Source organism: Cupressus sempervirens, unplaced genomic scaffold (genome assembly GCF_028749045.1).
Source record: "Cupressus sempervirens isolate cs-2001-9-10 unplaced genomic scaffold, ASM2874904v1 CseChr00s100002_01, whole genome shotgun sequence".
Taxonomy (NCBI): Eukaryota; Viridiplantae; Streptophyta; class Pinopsida; order Cupressales; family Cupressaceae; genus Cupressus; species Cupressus sempervirens.
This window is the reverse complement of record NW_028322206.1, coordinates 161,431-183,977: the sequence shown is the minus strand read 5'-3', so window position 1 is coordinate 183,977 and position 22,547 is coordinate 161,431. Positions and strand designations below refer to the sequence as shown.

At 33.7% G+C, this 22,547-nt stretch overlaps 1 protein-coding gene across 1 annotated transcript in view; it reads right to left on the bottom strand.

Moving 5' to 3' along the window:
- Window positions 1-7,046, bottom strand: part of LOC149527850 (uncharacterized) — a 37,675-nt gene extending 30,629 nt beyond the window's left edge. The window contains exons 1-5 of the mRNA XM_089812066.1: window positions 6,617-7,046; window positions 6,245-6,430; window positions 5,649-5,778; window positions 5,412-5,501; window positions 5,072-5,256 (exon numbers count right to left, since the gene is read on the bottom strand). Of these exons, the coding sequence (XP_089668192.1) occupies window positions 5,072-5,256; window positions 5,412-5,501; window positions 5,649-5,778; window positions 6,245-6,430; window positions 6,617-6,733 (708 nt within the window). The 5' untranslated portion in view covers window positions 6,734-7,046. The remainder of the gene's footprint in view (window positions 1-5,071; window positions 5,257-5,411; window positions 5,502-5,648; window positions 5,779-6,244; window positions 6,431-6,616) is intronic.
- Window positions 7,047-22,547: the final 15,501 nt, after the last annotated feature.

The following is a 22,547-nucleotide window of genomic DNA, read 5'->3' as shown; positions in this document are numbered from 1 at the left end:
ATCTTAGAATATGTTCTCTATTATCAGTTTAGTAAAAATGGTATGTTACAATTCGGGTACGAGAATCTGATTTCTAGATTCGTGATTTGTTTCCCATTATGATTCGTATGGGTTCGTGTGTGGGTGTATGCATTATATATGGATTTGTGTGTACTTAAATTTGGCTTGCGGGTCCCTAGGGATTCACAGAGATTTGTGCCAAATTCTCCTAGGTCCGCATGGATTTGTGACGAATTCGTGTTGGATTCTCACGAGTCCACGTGGATTACGTTTGCCATCTTGGAAGTCTCTTCCCTTTTGAGGATCTCTACATGTTCAGTTCCTTTTCTAGGTTTGCTTGCAGTTTTCTAAATGTGTTATCTTGTTTATTGATAGGGAGTTTCCAAACTAAACCTATTAGATAGGGTTTGCCAATTCTAGACCTTATTCTTCAGGCTTTTACTACTAGGACTACCTCTTTAGTCCCTAGGGGTCACTTTAGAAACTTCTACCACGCAGGAGACTCAATTCTATCTCCTAAACACAAGAAACTCCCCACCAAGTTCAACTCCTTAATCCTCTCTCTTGGTTTTCCAAGTTCAAACACATACCAAGACTCCCAAACCTCAAGCTTGGACTCCCTATGGATGGTTAGGTGTTAGTCAATTTCAATTCAACAATCTTTCATAGGTTTTACTTCCTCAGTCATTGGACTTCTAACTAATCTTAGCAAATCCCTAGAAAATAGGGCTACAAGACCTAGTTGCAATTAGGCCTCCAAAACTATGGTTTTGGTAATTTCTTCAAAACTTTCTTAATGACCCCCAAAACTGATCACCGTCTCAGATACCCTTTTGGACAAACCTTAAGATTTTCTAGGTCTAGGTTTCCAACCTGTCTGTACAACCCTAGCCCAAATTATCACAAAATAACAAAGGAAATCAACCACTTTTAGGAATGGATCTGAATCTTGTTTATTGGAATTCCAATCTCCTTACTCACACTTCCACTAGTGTCTAACACCACCCATGAGCACATCCAGCTTCAACTTTCATGCCCACCAAACCATCCAAGCTCTTAAGAGCAACTATGATAGCTCTTGCTCCTTGCCGGGACCCTGCTATCTCGCCTAGGGCAAGAGTTTAAAAATAGAAAACCTTCTTTCCCAACCCCCAAAATGGATATGTACATAGTACATTGAGTGCACTCCCATGTCCTAACAGGCCGTGATGATTCCACAATTGGATTTTATGGGAGATGCATTTTACTCTTCCCAATCCTGTTCAGACCAATGAACTATCCAGGAAGGAAAGATTTTACAAACCTTAAATAAATGAATTCAAGAACTCCTAATCTAGCACACAGAGCAAGGAAATACACTAATCTATCCATTCTGTACAATAGTGCTATTCAATCCACACAAATGAAAATGCTCATATTGCAAGATGACTGTGACAAAGTTGCACACAAAAAGAGTGGCTTTGCTATTCAAACTCATGCAAGTAAGCGTCCAACCCCTCAAACAGATCATGGACGACCTTATATACACTAACTCCATTAGTTCCATTAGTTGGAACAGTTCCATAACTACCAAGGGTCTTAAAGCAACTTTTCAAGAAATGTTGTCAATGACAACTTTTGCAACTTTTTGCATCTCCTTCCAAACTTGTCTTGGACCTTCCAAATTGATGCCTTTTGGTCACATTAGACCTTTTACCACATTTTAACCCTTTCCAAGGTTTCTCCAACCATTTGGGCTCCAAGACCAATTTTGCACATTAAGAAGCAATTGAGCAATTTTTGTCCACTTTGAGCAACTTTCAATCACAAGTTGACAATTTGCCTCCTAACCACCTAATTGATCACTCTACCACACCAACACACCCCTAGGACCCAAATGTCCTATTATTCACTAGTGACTTGGCTAGAGTCACTACAAGCCAAAATTGACCTAAGAGAACTAGGGTTTCAATTTGCCTACCCTAGGTGCTCCTGCACCATTTATCCATGTTCTATTATATTGTTGAGCATTCACAACTGAACTTGTAATTATAAGCATTCAAAAGCAAGAGCTCAATTGTTAGAAGTTTTAGAAAAGAATTGACAAGAAGAATCCATAGTTGATGATTGTTCGTAGAGTTCTCTAACATTTTTACAGCTTATTGTCTGATTTAGTGGAGTTGTAAGATCTGTTGTGTTGCAGTACTGTTTTCCAGCTGCCTCAAGATGCATTTTAAGATAATTCAGTATATGCTCTTATCATTTCTGTGTACTTTCCTTCCTTGGAGAACCAGAAACAACACATAACATTTCTTTAAATGTTGAAGATCGCAACCTTTATGTTAGCCTGTCGTTCCCATCAGATTGAAAGTACTATCCTAGTGATGCAAAAACATCTTGCCAAAACAAGCACTACAAAAATGTTTAGAACTATTTACTGCTGCCAATTTGGATATGATCTTAATTTCTGAACTTGTACACATATTCACTAGCTTTGAATACCTCAAATGGAACAAAATGCCACTAATGTTCGAGTTCTTGCACATTGCCCAAAATTGCCTTATGTTTCTTTCTAATTATGACAAAACAGAATACACTAATGCCTTCTCATACTGCTAATCATTGTGTGATCTTGACATATCTTGCAGTGCTGCATCAAAAACATCCATAGCTTTACTTACTCTTAAGTCTAAGGTATGTAATTGAGTTTATAACCAAGGCAAGGTGCAAGTCCCATTCACCTTGAATGCTCACAGTTGTAACATTTCTCAAGAAGACAAAATCAGTTGCAAGCCCTAGGTAGGTCTGAAAAAAAATAGATTCCCCATGGTAATGGTTTCCAGGCCAAAGGAAGTCCTCTAGCTGCTAAAATTGGAATAGGAAAGAAAGATTGAATCATTTGCATGTCTAACTAATCAGTTAGATGAAATCAACAAGCAAATGCAAATTTTAATGTTTTCCTCAACAATCCCAAGAGAACAATTTCCAAACCTTATGTCATGTCCCCAATTTTTGGTGACAGTTCGATTTAATTAATTTAATTAATTTGGTTGTCCAAGGAAGACTAATTAATTATTTTAATTAAATAAATAAATATTAAAAGATAACCTTGTATTTAATAAAGTGACTTGGAAAATATTTAATAAAGTCACTTGAGGGATAAGATCAAAAAGGTTCTAGAAGTCTCTGGAGAGGATGGAGGGAAAAGAATAAATAGGCACCCCGGGGCTCCATTCGAAGCAGGCAGTTGATTATCTCTCTTTGATTTTCAGATTGTGGTTCAATCACAGGTGCATTGTAGAACCTAGGGTTTCTGCAATTGTCACAGTTGGCCATTGAGAACAATAACTCTCAATTGGTACGCAATTTTGAGGGTGTGAAATATCATCCGAATTATTGCAGATTGGAGGTGACATTCAGTCATTTCATCAGGGCGATTATCTGTGGCTAAGGCCAATTTTGCGGCTCTCGCATCACTGTTCATTGATTGGATCAGTGGAAGTAGAATTAATCATCATCTTCGCAAATTATTGCAGGATATTGGTTGACATCAGATTCAAGGATTCAGTCTAATAGAGACCGATAGCAATAAAAAATTTGCATGAAGGAAGAGAACCAGGCCTGTAAGAATATCCTTCATATCAGAGCCAAGGCAACAATCTTTGAGCCAATTGATAGCAGCAGAGACTTGGAATCGAAGGACGGCAATCAGACTTGAAAACCGAAGGAGCAGTTGAAGCATATACATAAGATTTTCGATTCATGAAAGACGGGAATCAGATTATTTACAAGTGCATTAGTGACTTCCGTTTTTCCGTTAACAACACTGCAGAGAACGGAGATATCTCAGAGATCGCATAACGACTTCCATTCACCCCGGCGTCTCCAGTCCTCCTGACAAGCAACGAAAGTAGATTCGTGCTCCTCGGGTTCAGTGATTTAGCAAGTGAATTTTGGCCAGGGTTAGAACGGATTGATACGCAACTTCATCAGGAGTCGGGTTCAAATTTGCCGGGTCGAGCTAACAGGGCCCTTCATGATCCAATTGAGGATCCACCCGCAACAGAAGTCCAAGGTATAGACGGCAGCGATGGACAACGATTAACATGCGGGAAAGTGCGATTTCTCTGAACAGCCAAGTTTATCGACTACGGGTCACACCCAAATCTCACACTTTGTCGGTGGCCTATTTTGCACAGAGTACGGGGTCCCTTCTAAAGACAATTTTAACATTGTTGTTGATATCAGAATATATAATCGAGCCGACTTGGTATTGTAGCAGATCTTAGCAATGAACATATATGCCAAGATAAGGAAGATGTGTATGTAGAGGTCAAGCTCTCATTCCAGCTCGCGCCAATTGAACCAGTCCATATCAATCAGGCCAAAGGAAGAAACTTCACATGACCTCCCATGATTTAAATTGGTCGATCCAACTGTCGGCTGCTACAAACTCAATATAGATGAGATCTTGGACGTGTACACATTCAACTGATCCAAATACATTGGGAGCAGATTTATAAGTGATGACGATCATATATTAATCAAGCAATAATGAGCAGGTGGCCAAATCCGGGACAATGCCGAACCGACACAAGATTACAATACAGGGCTGAACTGAAATCATATCAATGATCATTTCATGCAACAGGAATAGCAATCACCAGCTCAGACGGGACAGTGGCTTGGCAGTTCGTTAGAGGCATCAGTTTGGGATCAGGCAGATTCGATATTAATAGCCCTTCATAATCATTGATGGAGCCGGCAATCTCAGGTTTATATTCCTATATAATCTGGGTCATTGTGTGATTATTGGGTTAAGAAACATAGATTCTTTCATAAACATTATTGGCATTATTACCTATTGTTTTGGTGAATAAATGAGATACTTCCCTTTGCATGGTAAATTTCATAGTACATTATATCTTCGTAGTACGAGACAGGTGTTTTTACAAATTATTGTAGTTTAGCATTGGTTCTTTAGTGACCTTTATAGCAAGGGTCATTTCACCTTATTGTAACATATTTCTTGATTCAGATATCAATTTTTTTGAGACTTGAAATACAGGAAAAAAGGGCAGAAAACCTTTACCTGACCTGGCCGCAGCTTTGAAATAATTATATCTGGGTATTTTGAACCAATTGAGTTGGAGAATTCTAGAAGAGAATCTTGACTACAGTTGAAGGATGTATAAGTTGTTGCCTTCAAAGATGAGTCTGTAGAAGGTTTTTCAAACTCACTGCCTTTGGGTAGCCACTTCAGCTGTTCTGACTTTACTGTATTGAGACGGAAAGCACACAATAACAAAGTAACATGAATTTTCACGAACTCGTTTTACTAACCACTTTAATCAAAGCAGCCCTTTAATTCCTTATGAAATCACTTGAAAAATATATATAACACCGTTATCAGACCAAACCAAGACCTTTACCTGTTGCATTGACAACATTACCAGCTTGCTTCTTACAGGTAACATCTAGCTTGAAAACAATTGTATTCTTCTCATTGGCAGGATCGCCTTCTGTAGAGACAATAATATGAACAAAAAGCCTTTAACTAAGAAACTTCTATCCATAATATAATACCAATAAGTAACCAAACTGTTGCTTCTAACCCATGAGATAAAATCACGTTTAATGTTTTGCAAGTAATCTTTAGACCAACTTACCTCCTCTGTATTCAAATAGCCTTGGATCTGCTTTAATAGGTATGAGGCCTAGCCTGTGAGCCAAGACTTCATCTTGAATAACAGATGTATTATTTGCTATAAGAATCGTTTCTAAGGCCATGGTTGGCACCTGTAAAACAATACAGCTAAGTAAAAATAGAGGTAGGACTCACTTTTTGTCACATTCATTCGTGACAGGAGGAATAAATCTAACTCTTTTAAGACTATTGACTGATTGGACTCATAAAGGGGGCAACTTGGACCTCTATTTTAGCAATACCAATCCACTTCTTTTTTAATATGCTGGATATAGTTTACAGACATTGCTCATTCAAGCAGCTGATTACAAAGATTTAGCAATAGCTGTAACAAAACTCAAAAAGGACTGCCACGACAACAATCCATAACCTAGCTAACAAGGTGCATCACCATAGAACCAGCTATACGCGATATTATCAAAACCACGGAACAGTTCGAGGTAAAGAACCCAGTTCACATACCAAAATAGAACACAAGCAAAATAAAATTAAATATTATAAGTCGAGTTTTAGATAAAATTCGAATCTAAATAATGTTTATTCTTGGTAAATACGAACCTCTGCAATAAGAATACGCCGAAAGGCATTTGCCAAGGAAGCGTCAATGCCAACAATGTCAAACTCAATCTCCTCCTCATTTAAAGTCTTTACTTCAATTTTTAAGTTCTTGCAAAAATCGCTAAGGCGTAAACTGTTATCAACCCCTGAAGATGCATATGCTCCAGAGTACTGGATGCCCTCTGTCTATAATTCGAAAATTGAATATCAATTAGAAAAATACAACATTCAATTCTGGATATGGCCTACCCTAACTGTAGGACCAGACTCGAGAACTAGATGAAGAAGATAAAGCTCTGTTGTGACATCTAAGAACCCCATAAAATAAAATTACAGGTTGTAAGGAGTGAGAGACTTATACAAAGCACGTACATAGGATGGAGCATCTGCAGCGCAAACCACTCTGGTTCTTTGCAGTTCGAGATGAGCTGGTAGCTGCCCTTTTGGCACATCTGGCATGTCCAGTGCCGAGACTCTTTTCTCTGTCATTTTAAGATTCTGAACGCTAGTGGAAAAAAGTTATCGGAGGGAAATGGAGCAAAGATCGCAGTATTCTAAACCCGCCTAAAACCCGCGGTGGGAGCTTTCGTTTCCGCACACGTGGACGTTGAGAACGGAAGCCTGAATGGACGCTGTTATGAAGAAAACCAAAGGTTTGTCATCAAACTGGCTAGGTTAGTAGTGCGGAGGCACTCCGCAAATGGACCATTATGACAGGCGTGGACCATTATGACAGGCGTCATTACGTTGTAATATTTACACCATTAGAGTGTCGTGAAATCATGTTAGACAAGGGGCGCATGCACCAAAGTTTATGTCTTCATGTTTTTAATGCTGGTAGGCATTCTACGATGGCAAAATGGGAGAGTGAGATGGTGTGAGTATTAAATTTGACAACCATCTACATGTCAAAAGTTTAAATCTTATTATAAATAGAATATACTTTTAAAAATAATTTAATAAATACCACATAAAATATTTGTTTAAATTATAATATTTGGAAATATAAATCATCCATTTTTTAAAAAATAAAAATAAAAATTTTAAGTTAGTAAAAAACTAAATAAATGGAAATAAAGGAAATATAAATAATTTTAGATGTAGCAAATTAAATTATAACTATTTTGTAGTGGATATCTATCGAAATTTCTTTAACAAGATTTATTTAAGATGTCTATACTAGTTATGGTTGACTGAAGTAGTATTGCATGAAGGAGAAGTTAGTTTGAGGGGTAGTATTAATGGTATAAAAAAAAATTGAGTAAAATTGTAAAATAGTAGCTAGTAAAACATAGCGTAAATTTTTTTAAAATAACATTTTACAATTGTCAAAAATAAACATCAATGTAAAACTAATAAGAAATATATATGTAATAAGAAATAAAAAATATTTAACTCTATATTTGAACTTGGTAAGATAGCTAGTAAAGGACGAGTAAAGGTAGAATGATAGAGGGAGTCGAAGGGAATTTTAAAAATATTAATAATTATATTATTTTAAGAAATATATAAATAACAATAGAAATTATATTATATGAATGAACTACCAATTTCTACCAATTCAATTATAAGTTGCAATATTTAATTTAAAAAAATAAATTGTTGATTAATTTATTCAACCTACCAAAATCTATAATAAGTTTGAGAGGTAGTATTAGAGCAAGACTGTAAAATAGTAGCTAGTAAAACATGGTGTAAACTTAAAGAAATAACATTTTACAAATGGCAAAAATAAACATCAATGTAAAACTAATAAATATATTTAAAATAAGAAATATAAAATATTTAACTTTATATTTGAAATTATGATTATTAATATTGATTAGACATTCATTGATTAAAATATCTAAATTATACAACTTAAAAAACATTTAATTCTATAAATTCATATGACTTCTTCTTCGTAAACTATCTTAAATAATAAATGTATTTAAAATAAGAAATATAAAACATTTAACTCTATATTTGATTAAAATATCTATATTTGAATAACATTTTACAAATTACAAACACTAAACATCAATGTAAAACTAATAATAAACATATTTAAAATAAGAAATATAAAACATTTAACTCTATATTTGAACTTGGTAAGGAAAATAGATAGGGATAATCAATATTGATTAGACATTCATTTGTGAGGTGGAAGATAAAAATGATTGTTTTTTAAAAAGTTAATCCACTCGTCACAAATGTGGAAAAGATTAAGTTATTATTAATGCATTCATTAATAGAATTGTTAGAAAATATTTGTATTTTTGATGAAGAAAATTGAATTTTTTCATTACCTTTTTTATCATGGGCCAATAAAGTTTTCAAAACTTGTATTTATCAATTTCAAAAAAACATGCAAATTAATATAGCTTTTGCAAACATTAGTATAACTTTAAATTTTTAGATTTATGTAACTAATATGGAATCACATGATTCCATTAGTTTTCTGCCAAAGGCAGGAACTAAAAATGGTTTAATGGTTTAAAATTGTAATATTTTAAAGATTGCATTATAATGTATTTTAAATGGGTTATGAGAAAAGTCGGGTAGAGGGATAGTTATAGCAACTACCCTAGAATCTCTTTAAAAAGAGATAAGAATGTAATCAAAGGGAGAGAGAGGGGGGATAGAGGAAAATTGTGGAATAACTAATTCTTGGTGTGCAAGTAAGTAGAAAGGGTTGGCTCTCTAGCCTTTAGCCAGAGAGCCATGCATGAATGTAATCATTCAAGTTTAAAGTTTTTGGTTTATGTCAGATAGTGTTTCAGTTTGGTTTCACAATTATTCTTCTATTTAATATGAGTGTTCATTGTCATGGAATTAATGTTATTTCTTTGTATTCCTCCATAACTATCAAGTTTTGATAGTGGCCTGCAAAAGAATGATAACAAATTCTTGTTATGATAATAGATTCTTGTTTGAAATTTTAATGTGAGGAAGTAGTTCTATTTCTTATGTTATGCATACATCTATGTTAGTGGTGAAGTATATAACCAAGGTGATGCCCATATTGACAAAGAATACGGTGAACTAGTTGATGTAAATCATTTCATTATAAATTCTCAACTCTGCAAAACTTGTCATAATCATTCTTAAATCTACAAATGCCCCCTAGCCTAACATTACATCGGCTTATCTATTTGATCTTCTTGAGTGAACAATACTTGGAGATTTCTCAAACTCTCACTAACTTCCACTAAGAATTCATCCTTCATTATAATCACCATGGTCGCTATATATTCTAATGTGGGTTTCTTCCTAAGAAACCGAGCTTAACTTCTTCTTCTTTATGGGCTTGTTACCACATCGCCAACTTTGCCTTAATAACACCTGGATGTTAACACTGGCAACTTGCTTGCTCACTCATGAACACCTCCCTCTAGTACCCTTCACACCATCTACCATGAAACTGAGCTTGTTTCTTCTTTACAGCTTCAACCATATTAGAAATATAAAACTTAGTAGTAATCTCATTGGTAGTCAAACATGGGAATGCCGCCACCTTTGTAACATGTCAATTTTGATAAGACGATGAAGATTAGTTTCATACATGTAGTGAGAGATATGTTAAAAATTATTAAACCTACAAAAATATTATGTAACGAATGTTAAATGAGAAAACATATAAAGAGAAAGTTCAAGAACAAAGAGTATTCTATAGTAAAACCTTTAGAGCTAGCATATATGTCAATCTATTTATACTTACAAGGACAAAAGGACTAAATAGTGAAATGCACGATCATTATTCTAGAATGACATCGGTGACGTTTTTGAAAGAAATATCAAAACCACTAAATAAATTTAAAACCTTTGAATGTATGGTTTAAAATAAGATGGATGCAAAAATCAAATATCTTAGGTCTAGAAGAGGAGAAGGATTTACTTTAATTTGTTTTTGATTTTTTGTCAAGATCCTACCATTGAGAGACATTTATTTGTCCCTACGACCTCTTGACAAAATGGGGTAGTTGAAAGGAAAAATAGGTCAGTTTGAGACATGAATAAAAGAATTTTAAAAGATGCTAACCCATCTAATATGCATTGGAAAGTTTCAATACATAATTTTTTTAATATTCTTAACTAGGTGCAAGTAAGGTCAAGACCCCCTATGATATGTGGCATGGAAGACCTACAACAACTGAGTCTTTTAGAATCTTTGGAAGGAAATCTAATATTAGAAGAGATGAAGAAAGACTTGATTTAGGAAGTGATGAAAGAATATTTTTTGGTTAATAGAGAAAAAGAAAGGCGTGTAGATGTTACAATTAAGCAAAATTGTAAAATAGTAGCTAGTAAAACATAGCGTAAATTTTTAAAAATAACATTTTACAATTGTCAAAAATAAACATCAATGTAAAACTAATAAGAAATATATATAAAATAATAAATAAAAAACATTTAACTCTATATTTGAAGTTGGTAAGATAGCTAGTAAAGGACAAGTAAAGGTAGAATGATAGAGAGAGTTGAAGGGAATTTTAAAAATATTAATAATTATATTATTTTAAAAAATATATAAATAACAATAGAAATTATATTATATGAATGAATTACCGATTTCTACCAATTCAATTATAAGTTGAATATTTAATTTTAAAAAATAAATTGTTGATTAATTTATTCAAACTACCAAAATCTCTAGTAAGTTTGAGGGGTAGTATTAGAGCAAGACTGTAAAAGAGTAGCTAATAAAACATGGTGTAAACTTTAAAAAATAACATTTTACAAATGGCAAAAATAAACATCAATGTAAAACTAATAAATATATTTAAAATAAGAAATATAAAATATTTAACTTATAATTGAAATTGTGATAATTCATATTGATTAGACATTTATTGATTAAAATATCTAAATTATATAACTTTAAAAACATTTAACTCTATAAATTCATATGACTTCTTCTTCATAAACTATCTTAAAAAATAAATGTATTTAAAATAAGAAATATAAAACATTTAACTCTATAGTTGATTAAAATATCTATATTTGAATAACATTTTACAAATTACAAAAATTAAACATCAATGTAAAACTAATAATAAATATATTTAAAATAAGAAATATAAAACATTTAACTCTATATTTGAACTTGGTAAGGAAAATAGATAGGGATAATTAATATTGATTAGACATTCATTTGTGAGGTGGAAGATAAAAATGATTATTTTTTAAAAAGTTAGTCCACTCGTCACAAATGTGGAAAAGATAAAGTTATGATTAATGCATTCATTAATAGAGTTGTTAGAAAATATTTGTATTTTTGTTGAAGAAAATTGAATTTTTTCATTACCTTTTTTATCATGAGCCAATACAGTTTTAAAAAAATTGTATTTATCAATTTTTTAAAAAAAATGCAAATTAATATAGCTTTTGCAAACATTAGTATAGCTTCAATTTTTTAGATTTATGTAACTAATATGGAATCACATGATTCCATTAGTTTCCTGCCAAAGGCAGGAACTAAAAATGGTTTAATGGTTTAAAATTGTAATATTTTAAAGATTGCATTATAATGTATTTAAAATGGGTTATGAGAAAAGTCGGATAGAGGGATAGTTATAGCAACTACCCTAGAATCTCTTTAAAAAGAGATAAGAATGTAATCGAAGGGAGAGAGAGAGGGGATAGAGGAAAATTGTGGAATAACTAATTCTTGGTGTGCAAGTAAGAAGAAAGGGTCGGCTCTCTAGCCTTTAGCCAGAGAGCCATGCATGAATGTAATCATTCAAGTTTAAAGTTTTTGGTTTATGTCAGATAGTGTTTCAGTTTGGTTTCACAATTATTCTTCTATTTAATATGAGTGTTCATTGTCGTGGAGTTAATGTTATTTCTTCGTATTCCCCCATAACTATCGGGTTTTGATAGTGGCGTACAAAAGAATGATAACAGATTCTTGTTTGAAATGTTAATGTGAGGAAGTAGTTATGTTTCTTATGTTATGCATACATCTGTGTTAGTGGTGAAGTATATCACCAGGGTGATGCTCGTATTGACAAAGCATATGGTGAACCAGTTGATGTAAATTATTTCATTATAAATTCTCAACTTTGCAAAACTCATCATAATCATTCTTAAATCTACAAATGCCTCCTAGCCTAACATTACATTGGCTTATCTCTTTGCTCTTCTTGAGTGAACAACGCTTGGAGATACACAATATCTCTCAAACTCTCATTAACTTCCACTTAGAATTCATCCTTCATTATAATCACCATGACTCACCATGGTCGCTATATATTCTAATGCGAGTTTCTTCCTAGGAAACCGAGCTTACTTCTTCTTCTTTATGGACTTGTTACCACATCGCCAACTTTGCCTTAATAACACATGGATGTAAACATTGGCAACTTGCTTGCTCACTCATGAACACCTCCCTTTGGTACCCTTCACACCATCTACCATGAAATTGAGCTTGTTTCTTCTTTACGACTTCAACCATATTAGAAATATAAAACTTAGTAGTAATCTCATCTGCAGTCAAACATGGGAATTCCACCACCTTTGTAACACATCAATTTTGATAAGATGATGAAGATTAGTTTCATGCATGTAGTGAGAGATATGTTAAAATTTATTAAACCTACAAAAATATTATGTAATGAATGTTAAATGAGAAAACATATAAAGAAAAAGTTCAAGAACAAAGAGTATTCTACAATAAAACCTTTAGAGCTAGCATATATGTCAATCTATTTATACTTACAAGGACAAAAGGACTAAATAGAGAAATGCACGATCATTATTCTAGAATGACATGGGTGACCTTTTTGAAAGAAATACCAAAACCACTAAATAAATTTAAAACCTTTAAATATATGGTTTAAAATAAGATGGATGCAAAAATCAAATGTCTTAGGTCTAAAAGAGGAGAAGGATTTACTTTAATTTGTTTTTGATTTTTTGTCAAGATCCTACCTTTAAGAGACATTTCTTTGTCCCTACAACCTCTTGACAAAATGGGGTAGTTGAAAGGAAAAATAGGTTAGTTTGAGACATGGATAAAATAATTTTAAAAGATGCTAACCCGTATAATATGCATTGGAAAGATTCAGTACATAATTTTTTCCACATTCTTAACTAGGTGCAAGTAAGGTCAAGACCCCCTATGAGATGTGGCATGGGAGACCTACAGCAACTGAGTCTTTCAGAATCTTTGGAAGGAAATCTAATATTAGAAGAGATGAAGAAAGCCTTGATTTAGGAAGTGATGAAAAAATATTTCTTGGTTAATAGAGAAAAAGAAAGGCGTGTAGATATTATGATGGTGAATTTAAGAGGGCTTCTCAAAGCACATGTATTAAGGTGGAAAGAGACTGGAGCAAGCTCACATAAGAACTTGAGAACTATAAATTAGAAGATGTTCCCTACATTGAAGAGGAAAAGGATGAGGAGAAAAAGGAAAACAAAAACAAAGAAAAGGAATATAAGGATTTCCCAAAAACTTTAGCAGATATGCTCAAAAGATTGGAAAATTATTGATAAGATTGATGGTATGCAAACTAGGATAAGACTTGCAAAATAAAGTGAGCAAGTTAAACTTTGTCTTCTTCCAAAGGTAGATTCTAACACCTTTGTCGATGTTAGCAAGGATGAAGGATGGATGAAAGAAACAAAAGTAGAGTTGAATCAAATTGACAAAAAGTGAAACACTTGAGTTAGATCCTAACCCTATATATAAGAATAATATAGGAGTAAAGTGGGTGTTTTAGAATAAAATGAATGAAAAATGAAAAGTGAAAAAGAATAAAGAAAGGTTGATTTGTAAGGGATGTTCACAATTGGAAGGGATTTATTTTGAAGAGACATTTGTTGTAGTGGTTAGGTTTGAGGCAATCAAAATATGTCTTGCCTTTGTAGGATGTAAAAGATTTAAGGTTTATCAAATGGATGCCAAGTCAACATTCTTGAATGGGTATTTATAGGAAAGAGTTTACATAGATAAACCTAATAGGATTCACTTCTCAGCAGACCCAGATATAGTGTACATACTCATAAAGGCTTTGTATGGTGTCAAACAAGCCCCTAGGGCCTGAATATGCTAAGTTGGATAAGAATATACTTCAACAAGGTTTTAAAAAAGGTGCCACTGACAACTTATCTTTTAACGCAAGGAGAAATAGGGAAAATCATGAAAACATGTGGGATAAACTCAGCGTAACCTACCAACACTTCCTTGGCCAGAGTTATACATGAAAGCTACACACAAAAATCAGATAACCACATGGAACACAAGGTCAGACGCAACATATTCATAGGTGTAATTGTTTTAACTTCGCATACAAAATAACAACATGCCCAATTGTGGGGCCTTCCAGGTTGTGGTCTTGTTTTCAAAATAAGATTTACAATTTTAGAGTCTCAACTCGCATCTTTTACCTTCCCTCTCCTCTAAGAGTTGCTACTTCCTACATCTAACCAAGCTTCTTTTATAGCCAACTAAGCCACAAGTAAGCTAGTCAGACATTTAGTTACAATATAGGTACAATCTTGGAAGAGTAAATGAAAAACCACACAAAGGACAATATAAAATCATGCACACTTAAAGGCAGATCCACAGTTATGTTAGGAGTCGGCTCCCAACTGCGCAAGATGCAAGGTAAGCCTAGGAAACTATGCCAAATGAAACAACATACTTCACTGGATGAAAACAAGAAGAAACAAGAACCAAAAAGGACACCACAAAACTCAAGAAATATGGAACACTAGATCTTGAACACTTAGGAAACAGATCATGGATAGGTCCTTGACATGATATCAACTATGCACAATAGGAAACCTAAAGCAACAATGGCTACTTCACGAACAACAGACTAGTGTAGAAATCAAGAAATATTTTTGGTTGATGCAAGGTTTCTCAAAGACCCAAGATGCTCCTGCATCAAACACCTAGGGTTAATAAAGAACTGATGTCCACATTAGACATTACTGATAGCCTAACTTGAATCATAAAGATCCAACTCAACTTGTGTAATCCTTGAACTATCTTCAATCGGCTTGTCTTTCCATTGAACTAGGTATTCCATGTAGTCTTTCCCTCAAGTGTTCTTTCTTACTCTGCCCTTCAAAATCCTTTCAATGATGTACATCTTCTTCTTAGGATAGTCCAAGTTATTTTTTCAGCTCACCATCTGATTCAAAATACTCGAAGATATATGCAATGTTGAATATAGGTGAAATGTCCATGTCTTCAGGTAATTCAATGTCAAAAGCATTTCCACTGTTAAACTTCCTCAGAATCTTACAAGGACCAAATATCTTCATCTTCATCTTATTGTAGGTACCAACTAGAAATTTGTTCTTCTTCAAATGAATCATAACCTTGTCACCAACTTCAAAAGATTTATGTCTCTTCTTTTTATCAACTCTCTATTTCTTTCCCAAATTACTCTCTTCCAAGTTCATTTTCACTTCCTCATGTAAAGTCTTCATGAATTTTGAAAATTCCTCAGCTTAAACACATTTTTTGTCTCAATATTTAGATCCTTTAATTCAGTAGTTCCTTCTAGATTCATTCCTGTAACAATCTCAAAAGGTGTCCTCTTAGTGCTCATGTTCACATAATTATTACATGTGAACTTTGTTTGTGCCAAAATAAAATCCCAATTAGTAGGCTTATCTCCAACCAAGAATCTCAATAAGTTACCCAAACTTTTGTTCACAACTTTAGTTTCTCCACGTGTTTGCGAATGAAATGTAGAACTAAACTCTAACTCTGTATTTGACTTCTTCCAAAGTGTCCTCCAGAAACAACCAGTAAAGTATCCCTATCTAAAACAATAGTATTAGGCATATGCAATCTTACCACTTCCTTAAAGAATAATTTAGCCATGTGTATTGTGTCACATGTCTTCTTACAAGATATGAAATGAGCCATCTTTGAAAATATGTCAACTACTACCAAAATAGAATCATCACCTCTTTGAGTTCTATACAAACCAAGAACAAAATACATATTGATATCTTCCCAAGGCTTATCAGGTACATGCAATGGTGAATACAATCCCACATTCTGACTAGTCACTTTTGTTGTTTGACAAATTCTACAACTTCCAACCATCTTTTGCACATCCTTATAAATATGCAGCTAAAAGTATTTGTATCATCTTAAAATGGAAGCACTTCCATCTTGGTAGGTTTATCACCCTCTTTTAGAATAGTTGTCATGATATATTTGTATTTAGGATGCATTCTGCACTTGATTCCTTCATTTTAGATAAAATTAGTGTTAGGATCTCGAAGATTCTCCTTAATTTCCCTCCTCTATGGCTCTATTTTTTGGGTAGGTCTTAGGAATACGTCCTCCTAGCTTTCATCATATTCATTATAGGATTTTGTGCCTATTCTTGACATTCAATACTACTCTGATATCATTTCTAGGTTTTTGGGTATCCTCAGGGCTTTCTACTTTCTGCTCCGATTGGGTTTTGACACCTAGGTCGACCCTGACCTAGGGAAAGGTCCACCAGGTCAACCCCAACCTAGAGTAGAGTTGAGGTCATCCCTGACCTAGGTCAAGGTTGAGGTCAACCTTGACCCTTTTTAGGATTTGATCCCCCTTTTCAGATTTTGGTCTCGGAGGGTCCTGAAATCAATGTTAGGCTTTCATATTCGAATGTGCAAGAGGTTTAATTTGAGATTCATTTATTTCGTTTCCATACTTAGTTGGTTATTGTGATTGGACCATAATTCGAGGTGAAATTTGAATCATGGGTCCTCACATTACTCTAGGAGCCTTACCTTGAAGCCTCTATATAAATACTCTCATTTGCATCTATCTAGAACTCAAGAAGAGAACTAGAAGGACAAATAGAATCAAGAGACGACACTATGAAGATGCAAGATTGCAAGAGAATGATATATAAGATCAAGGTATTATGGATATCAAAAAAATTTATACCATTGTGAACATCTATTTGGAATAAGAGAGAAACTATCTTCCTTGATCTGCCATTATCAATATTCAAGCATTCAAAGATACAATCATGGGGTAGCAATTATGGATTATGAGTTTGGTAGGAGTACTTTAGCCTTGGGGGCTTGGTATTCTTTCTTATCTTATTCAAATCTGTGTGTTTCTTGCTCATACATATTCATGCTAGGGTTTCAATCTAGTAGATTAGATCTTGGCATTACACATTCAATACACATACACACATTCTATTATATTCGGCTATTCGTGGAGGTAGAAATCCCCAAAATAGGGATTTGACTAAGGCAAAACCCTATATAGCCACCCTAAATTTTCAAATATATGCAGGTGTTGTTTCAAAGATTGGAGTACAAATTTGGATACCCTTTTTGGCAAACTTCTGAGATCTGCGAACAAAATTTTCATCAGAGCAGTACAAGTCAAGGTCAACTTTTCGGGGCATAATTGTGCCCCAAGGTAAGATTGTGCCCCGCCAACTAGGTCAAGGTTGACCTACCCTCAAAAGCATAAATTTTTTCTAGGTTTTCTCCATCTTGACATTTCCAATTTGGGACGAGTTACAGATTTCCTAGAAACTGTGCATAGGCATTAGAAAACAGGTATTTCCAGATTGGTGCTATTTCAAGGTATGTATATTATATTGTTAAATTTCAAGAATTTCCATTACTTATTCCATATCAACTCAAAAAAAAAAAAAATATTGGTGAATGTCTTACACATTGTTGGAGATCCATTTTTACCCTATTCGGTATCTATTTGAAATCAACCTTACTATCTTATTAATCCCAAAATGTCTTGCAAGTTTCCCACTATGCTTCTCCTTCATGATATTCTATTTCATAGATCCTCTAGGTCTACACAACTAAATTCCTTTAAACAACATATCTTCTTGAATGAAATAATCAGTCCACTTATCTCTTACCATCTGATCTTTACAAGCTTTCCAAGGTTCTACAAAATCGAGATCAATTTCATACAGATACTTCAAATCATTAAAACCAAGTAGCTCAACTATTATTTATGTCAGTCAATTCCTTCTTCTACTCAAAGCATCAACAATCTTGTTATACTATCCACTCTTATGTTTCAATGAAAAGGAAAAATTCTACAAAATTACAACCCACTTCATGTGTCTTTGATTCAACTTATTTGGACTTCCTAAATATTGCAAAGCTTTATGGTTAGTATACAACACAAAAACTTTAGGCATAAAATAATGTCTCCATTTCTTCAAAGCTTAAACAATAGCATAGAATTCTTCGTCAGAAATTGAATATTTTCTCTTAGCATCAATTTCTTGCTAAAGAAACCTATAGGTCTTCCTTCTTGACTCAAAACAACTCCTATAGCACTTCCACTGGCATCACATTCAACTTGAAAAACTTTATTGAAATAAGGCAAAACAAGTTTAGGCAATTTTGAAAAAAAAATATTCAAAACTCTTTTGTGCCCCATGTGTCCATTTGAAACCCCTTTTATCTCCTCTCATAGTCTCATAGCATTACAAATAGAGTTGAAATTTCTAATGTTCTTTCTATAAAAACTTGGCAATCCATGAAATGATCTTACCTCTCCAACATTCTTAAGTGTAGGCCAATCAAGAATAACTCTCAACTTCTCAAGATCCATCTTCAAACCATTAGCTGAAATGACAAAACCAAGATACACAATTTATTCCTCCATGAATGAACATTTCTTCAGGTTAATCAACAATTTCTCCTCCTTCAATTTTCGTAAAACTTGTCTAATATGCTCAAGATGTTCTTCCTTAGTTTTACTGAATATCAACGTCTCATCAAGATATACAATTACAAATTTACCCAAGAATCTCTACATAACCTAATTCATGAACCTCATGAAAGTACTAGGTGCATAGTTAAACCAAAAGGAATAACCAACCATTCATACAAACCCTCATTAGTCCTAAAAGTAGTTTTCCATTCATCCCCTTCTCTAATTTTGATATGATGATAGCCACTTTTCAAATCAATATTTGTAAAATACTTCACTTCACTCAAACTGTCGATTATGTCATCTATCATAGGCAAAGGAAATCTATATTTCACTTTTATTTTGCATATGGCTCTAGAATCACTGCACATTCTCCAATCTCCATTCTTCTTAGGTGCTAACATAGTAGGCACTACACAAGGACTCAAACTTTCTCTAATTAGACCTTTCTCAATTAACTCCTGCACTTGTCTATTCAATTCAACATTTTCATCATGTGTCAATCTATGCGGTGCTTTATTAGGCAAACTAGCTCTAGGTATCTAATCCATACAATGACTTATGCTTCTTACAGGAGGCAAACCATCAGGTATAGTATCAAAAATAATGTCTTAGAACTTTGCCAACAAAAATTCAATCTCAAGTGTATGTTCTAACTCATCTTGTTTCTCAAACTTTCCAGGAATCAAAGAAAAACAAACATTGTGTTCCTTCACATCCTTAACAAATTGATTGCCATCAACCAAACATACTTTGACTATGGTATTATGATTCTCATCAAGTTTTTTCTACCGAAGGCAACAATATTTGTTTCTTTCCATGTACCCAAATAGTATATTGATTCAATCTACCATCATGCAAAGATTGTCTATCATACTACTAAGGTCTACCCAAAAGAATATAACAATAATCCATGGGCATAATATCACACAAGACTTCATCATGATAATTCCCAATTTTGAATTCAACAAGGTATTTGTCACTTACAAGTAATTTATGTTCCTTTTGGATCGAAGCAACATGATAAGGCATTGGGTGTCTCAATCTCAACAACTATAATTTGATAGCTAGCTCCTCAGATGCCAAATTATCAAAACTTCTACTATCAATGATTACCTTGCAACATTTTCTAGCTATCTTACATTTGGTTTTGAACAAACTTCTTCTTAGAATAGGCTTTCCATCAATTTCCTCATTCCACAAGATCCTTCTCAACATTATGTTTTTGCTTTTTTCAAGTTCATTAGGTGTTTCAACAACTTCTTCACAAGCCAAGGTGCTTCTACTATTTACTCCAATCTTCTTTCTAGAGTTAGTACATTCAAAGGCTATATGTCCTTTTTTGCCACATTTATAACAAGTACCTTCTAACCAAGATCTTTCTTGTCTCTTTCCACCATTATCATTCCTTGTGTAACTAGTATAGCTACCTCTAGTGTAATTACCTTATTTACAAGTAGGTTCTCCCTTCCATTCTGATTTTCTTTTATCTTGCATGACATTGTCAGATTTACTACTTTCTCCATATGTTTTTCCTCTACTTCTTTGAAATCTACCACCTCTTCCTCTTTGTCTTTGATCATGTCTCTTCTCCAATCTTTCTTTAGCCTTTACAACGTACTGATATGCTTCTTCCACACTGACTATCTTAATATAGTTGATCTCATCTTGAATTTATGTCCTCAAACCATTAAGGTATCTTGCTTCTTTCTCAACTTCATCATCCACATGTCTAGATTTGATATCCAATTTGTAGAATACTTCAATATATTCTTTCACACTCATGTCCTTTTGCCTCAAACTTTTCATCTTCCTCAACAAATTCACCTAGTAATCAATAGGGAGAAATTCATTCTTCACCTTTCCAATCATCTTTGTCCATGACTTTATCTTTTCTTTTCCCCTTTTTTGTCTCTCAGTTTGTAAATGATCCCACCAAAGTGAAGCATGAGCCTTCAATTTTATGACTATTATCTTAACCTTCTTGTTATCAGGAGTACCTTCATACTCAAAATATTTATCCATCTCAATGATCTAATTCAATACAACATTTGTCTAAAGTCTTCCATAATTGAAAGCAACTTCAATTGCAGGTCTAACATTCACCCTAGACAAAACTCTCAAAAGCCTTTCCTCATCTTGTTCAACCTTAGGTTCGTGATTAGGATTCAATGTTGCCTCTTCATCATTACTAAAATCCTCTATATGTACACCTCTTCATTGTGTTGTCTCAACAACTTTAAGTTTTGCTGTAATCTACCTCAACATGTCCATAATAGCATTGTCAAATTTTCCTCTACCACAAACTATTTTGACAATAGTTCTTGGAATATCATAAGCTTTTGCAAGTTATAGGTTAGATTTTAGATTTGGCACCATGCAACCAATCCAACAAGGTTTTTCATGATCCAAGCCACAAGAAAGAACTTCACTTTGATACCACTTGACACATGGAGAAATAGGGAAAAGCGTGAAAACATGTGGAATAAACTCAACCTATCAACACTTCCCTACCCAGAGTTACACACAAAAACTAGATAACCATAGAGACCACAAGGCCAAATACAACATATTCATAGGTGTAATAATTTAACTTCACATACAAAACAAATACATGACTAGTTGTGAGGCCTTCTGGGTTATTGTCTTATAAAAAAAAATAATTACAATTTCAAAGTCTCAGCTCGCATCTTCTACCTTCCCTCCAATCTAAGAGTTTCTACTTCCTCCATCTAAACAAGCTTCTTTTATAGCCAGCTAAGCCACAAGCCAACTAGTCAGGCATTTGATTATAGTATAGGTCTAGTCTTGGAAGAGTAAACCAAAACCCATGCAAAGGAAAATATAAAATCACACACACTTAAAGTTAGGTCTACATGTGTGTTAGGAGTTGGCTCCCAACTATGCAAGATGCCATGTAAGTGTAGGAAACTTTGTCGAATGAAACAACATGCTTTACTGGATGAAAACAACAAGAAACATGAACTATAAAGGATGACATAAAACTCGAGAAATATGAAACATTAGAACTCGCGCACTTAGGAAAAGGATCATGGATAGGTCCTCAACATGATATCAACTATGCACAACAATAAACCAAGAGCAAAAATGGCTACATTGTGAAAAACAAATTGGTATTGAAAACAATAAGTAATTTTGGTTAATGCAAGATTGCTCAAAGATCCAAGATTCTCCTGCATCATCTCCATTTTTAAGTTGTGGAAGAAAAGTTTCTTATAGTAAGTATATGCACATATGATATTATCTCTAGTGGAGTAAATGATATATGTAAGATATTAGAGATGCATAAAGGGTTTGATATGTCAATGATTGTTGTTGGACTTAAGTTACTCAACTAGATAATGATATATGTACGTCATAGGTTAAGTTTGCTAAATAGACATTGAGAAAGTTTGGCATTGAGAATTTTAAACCAATGAGCACTCCCATCACAACTAGTCATCACTTACGTGGGAATGACAATTTTTTGAATGTTGATCAAACTCTTTATATATCTATGATTAGAGGACTATTTTATTTGACCCCTTCTAGGATAACAAGATATAAGCCAATCCTAAGAAAACTCACGATACAATTGTTAAAGGGATACTCAAATATTATAAGGTAAATTTCATTATGGTTTGT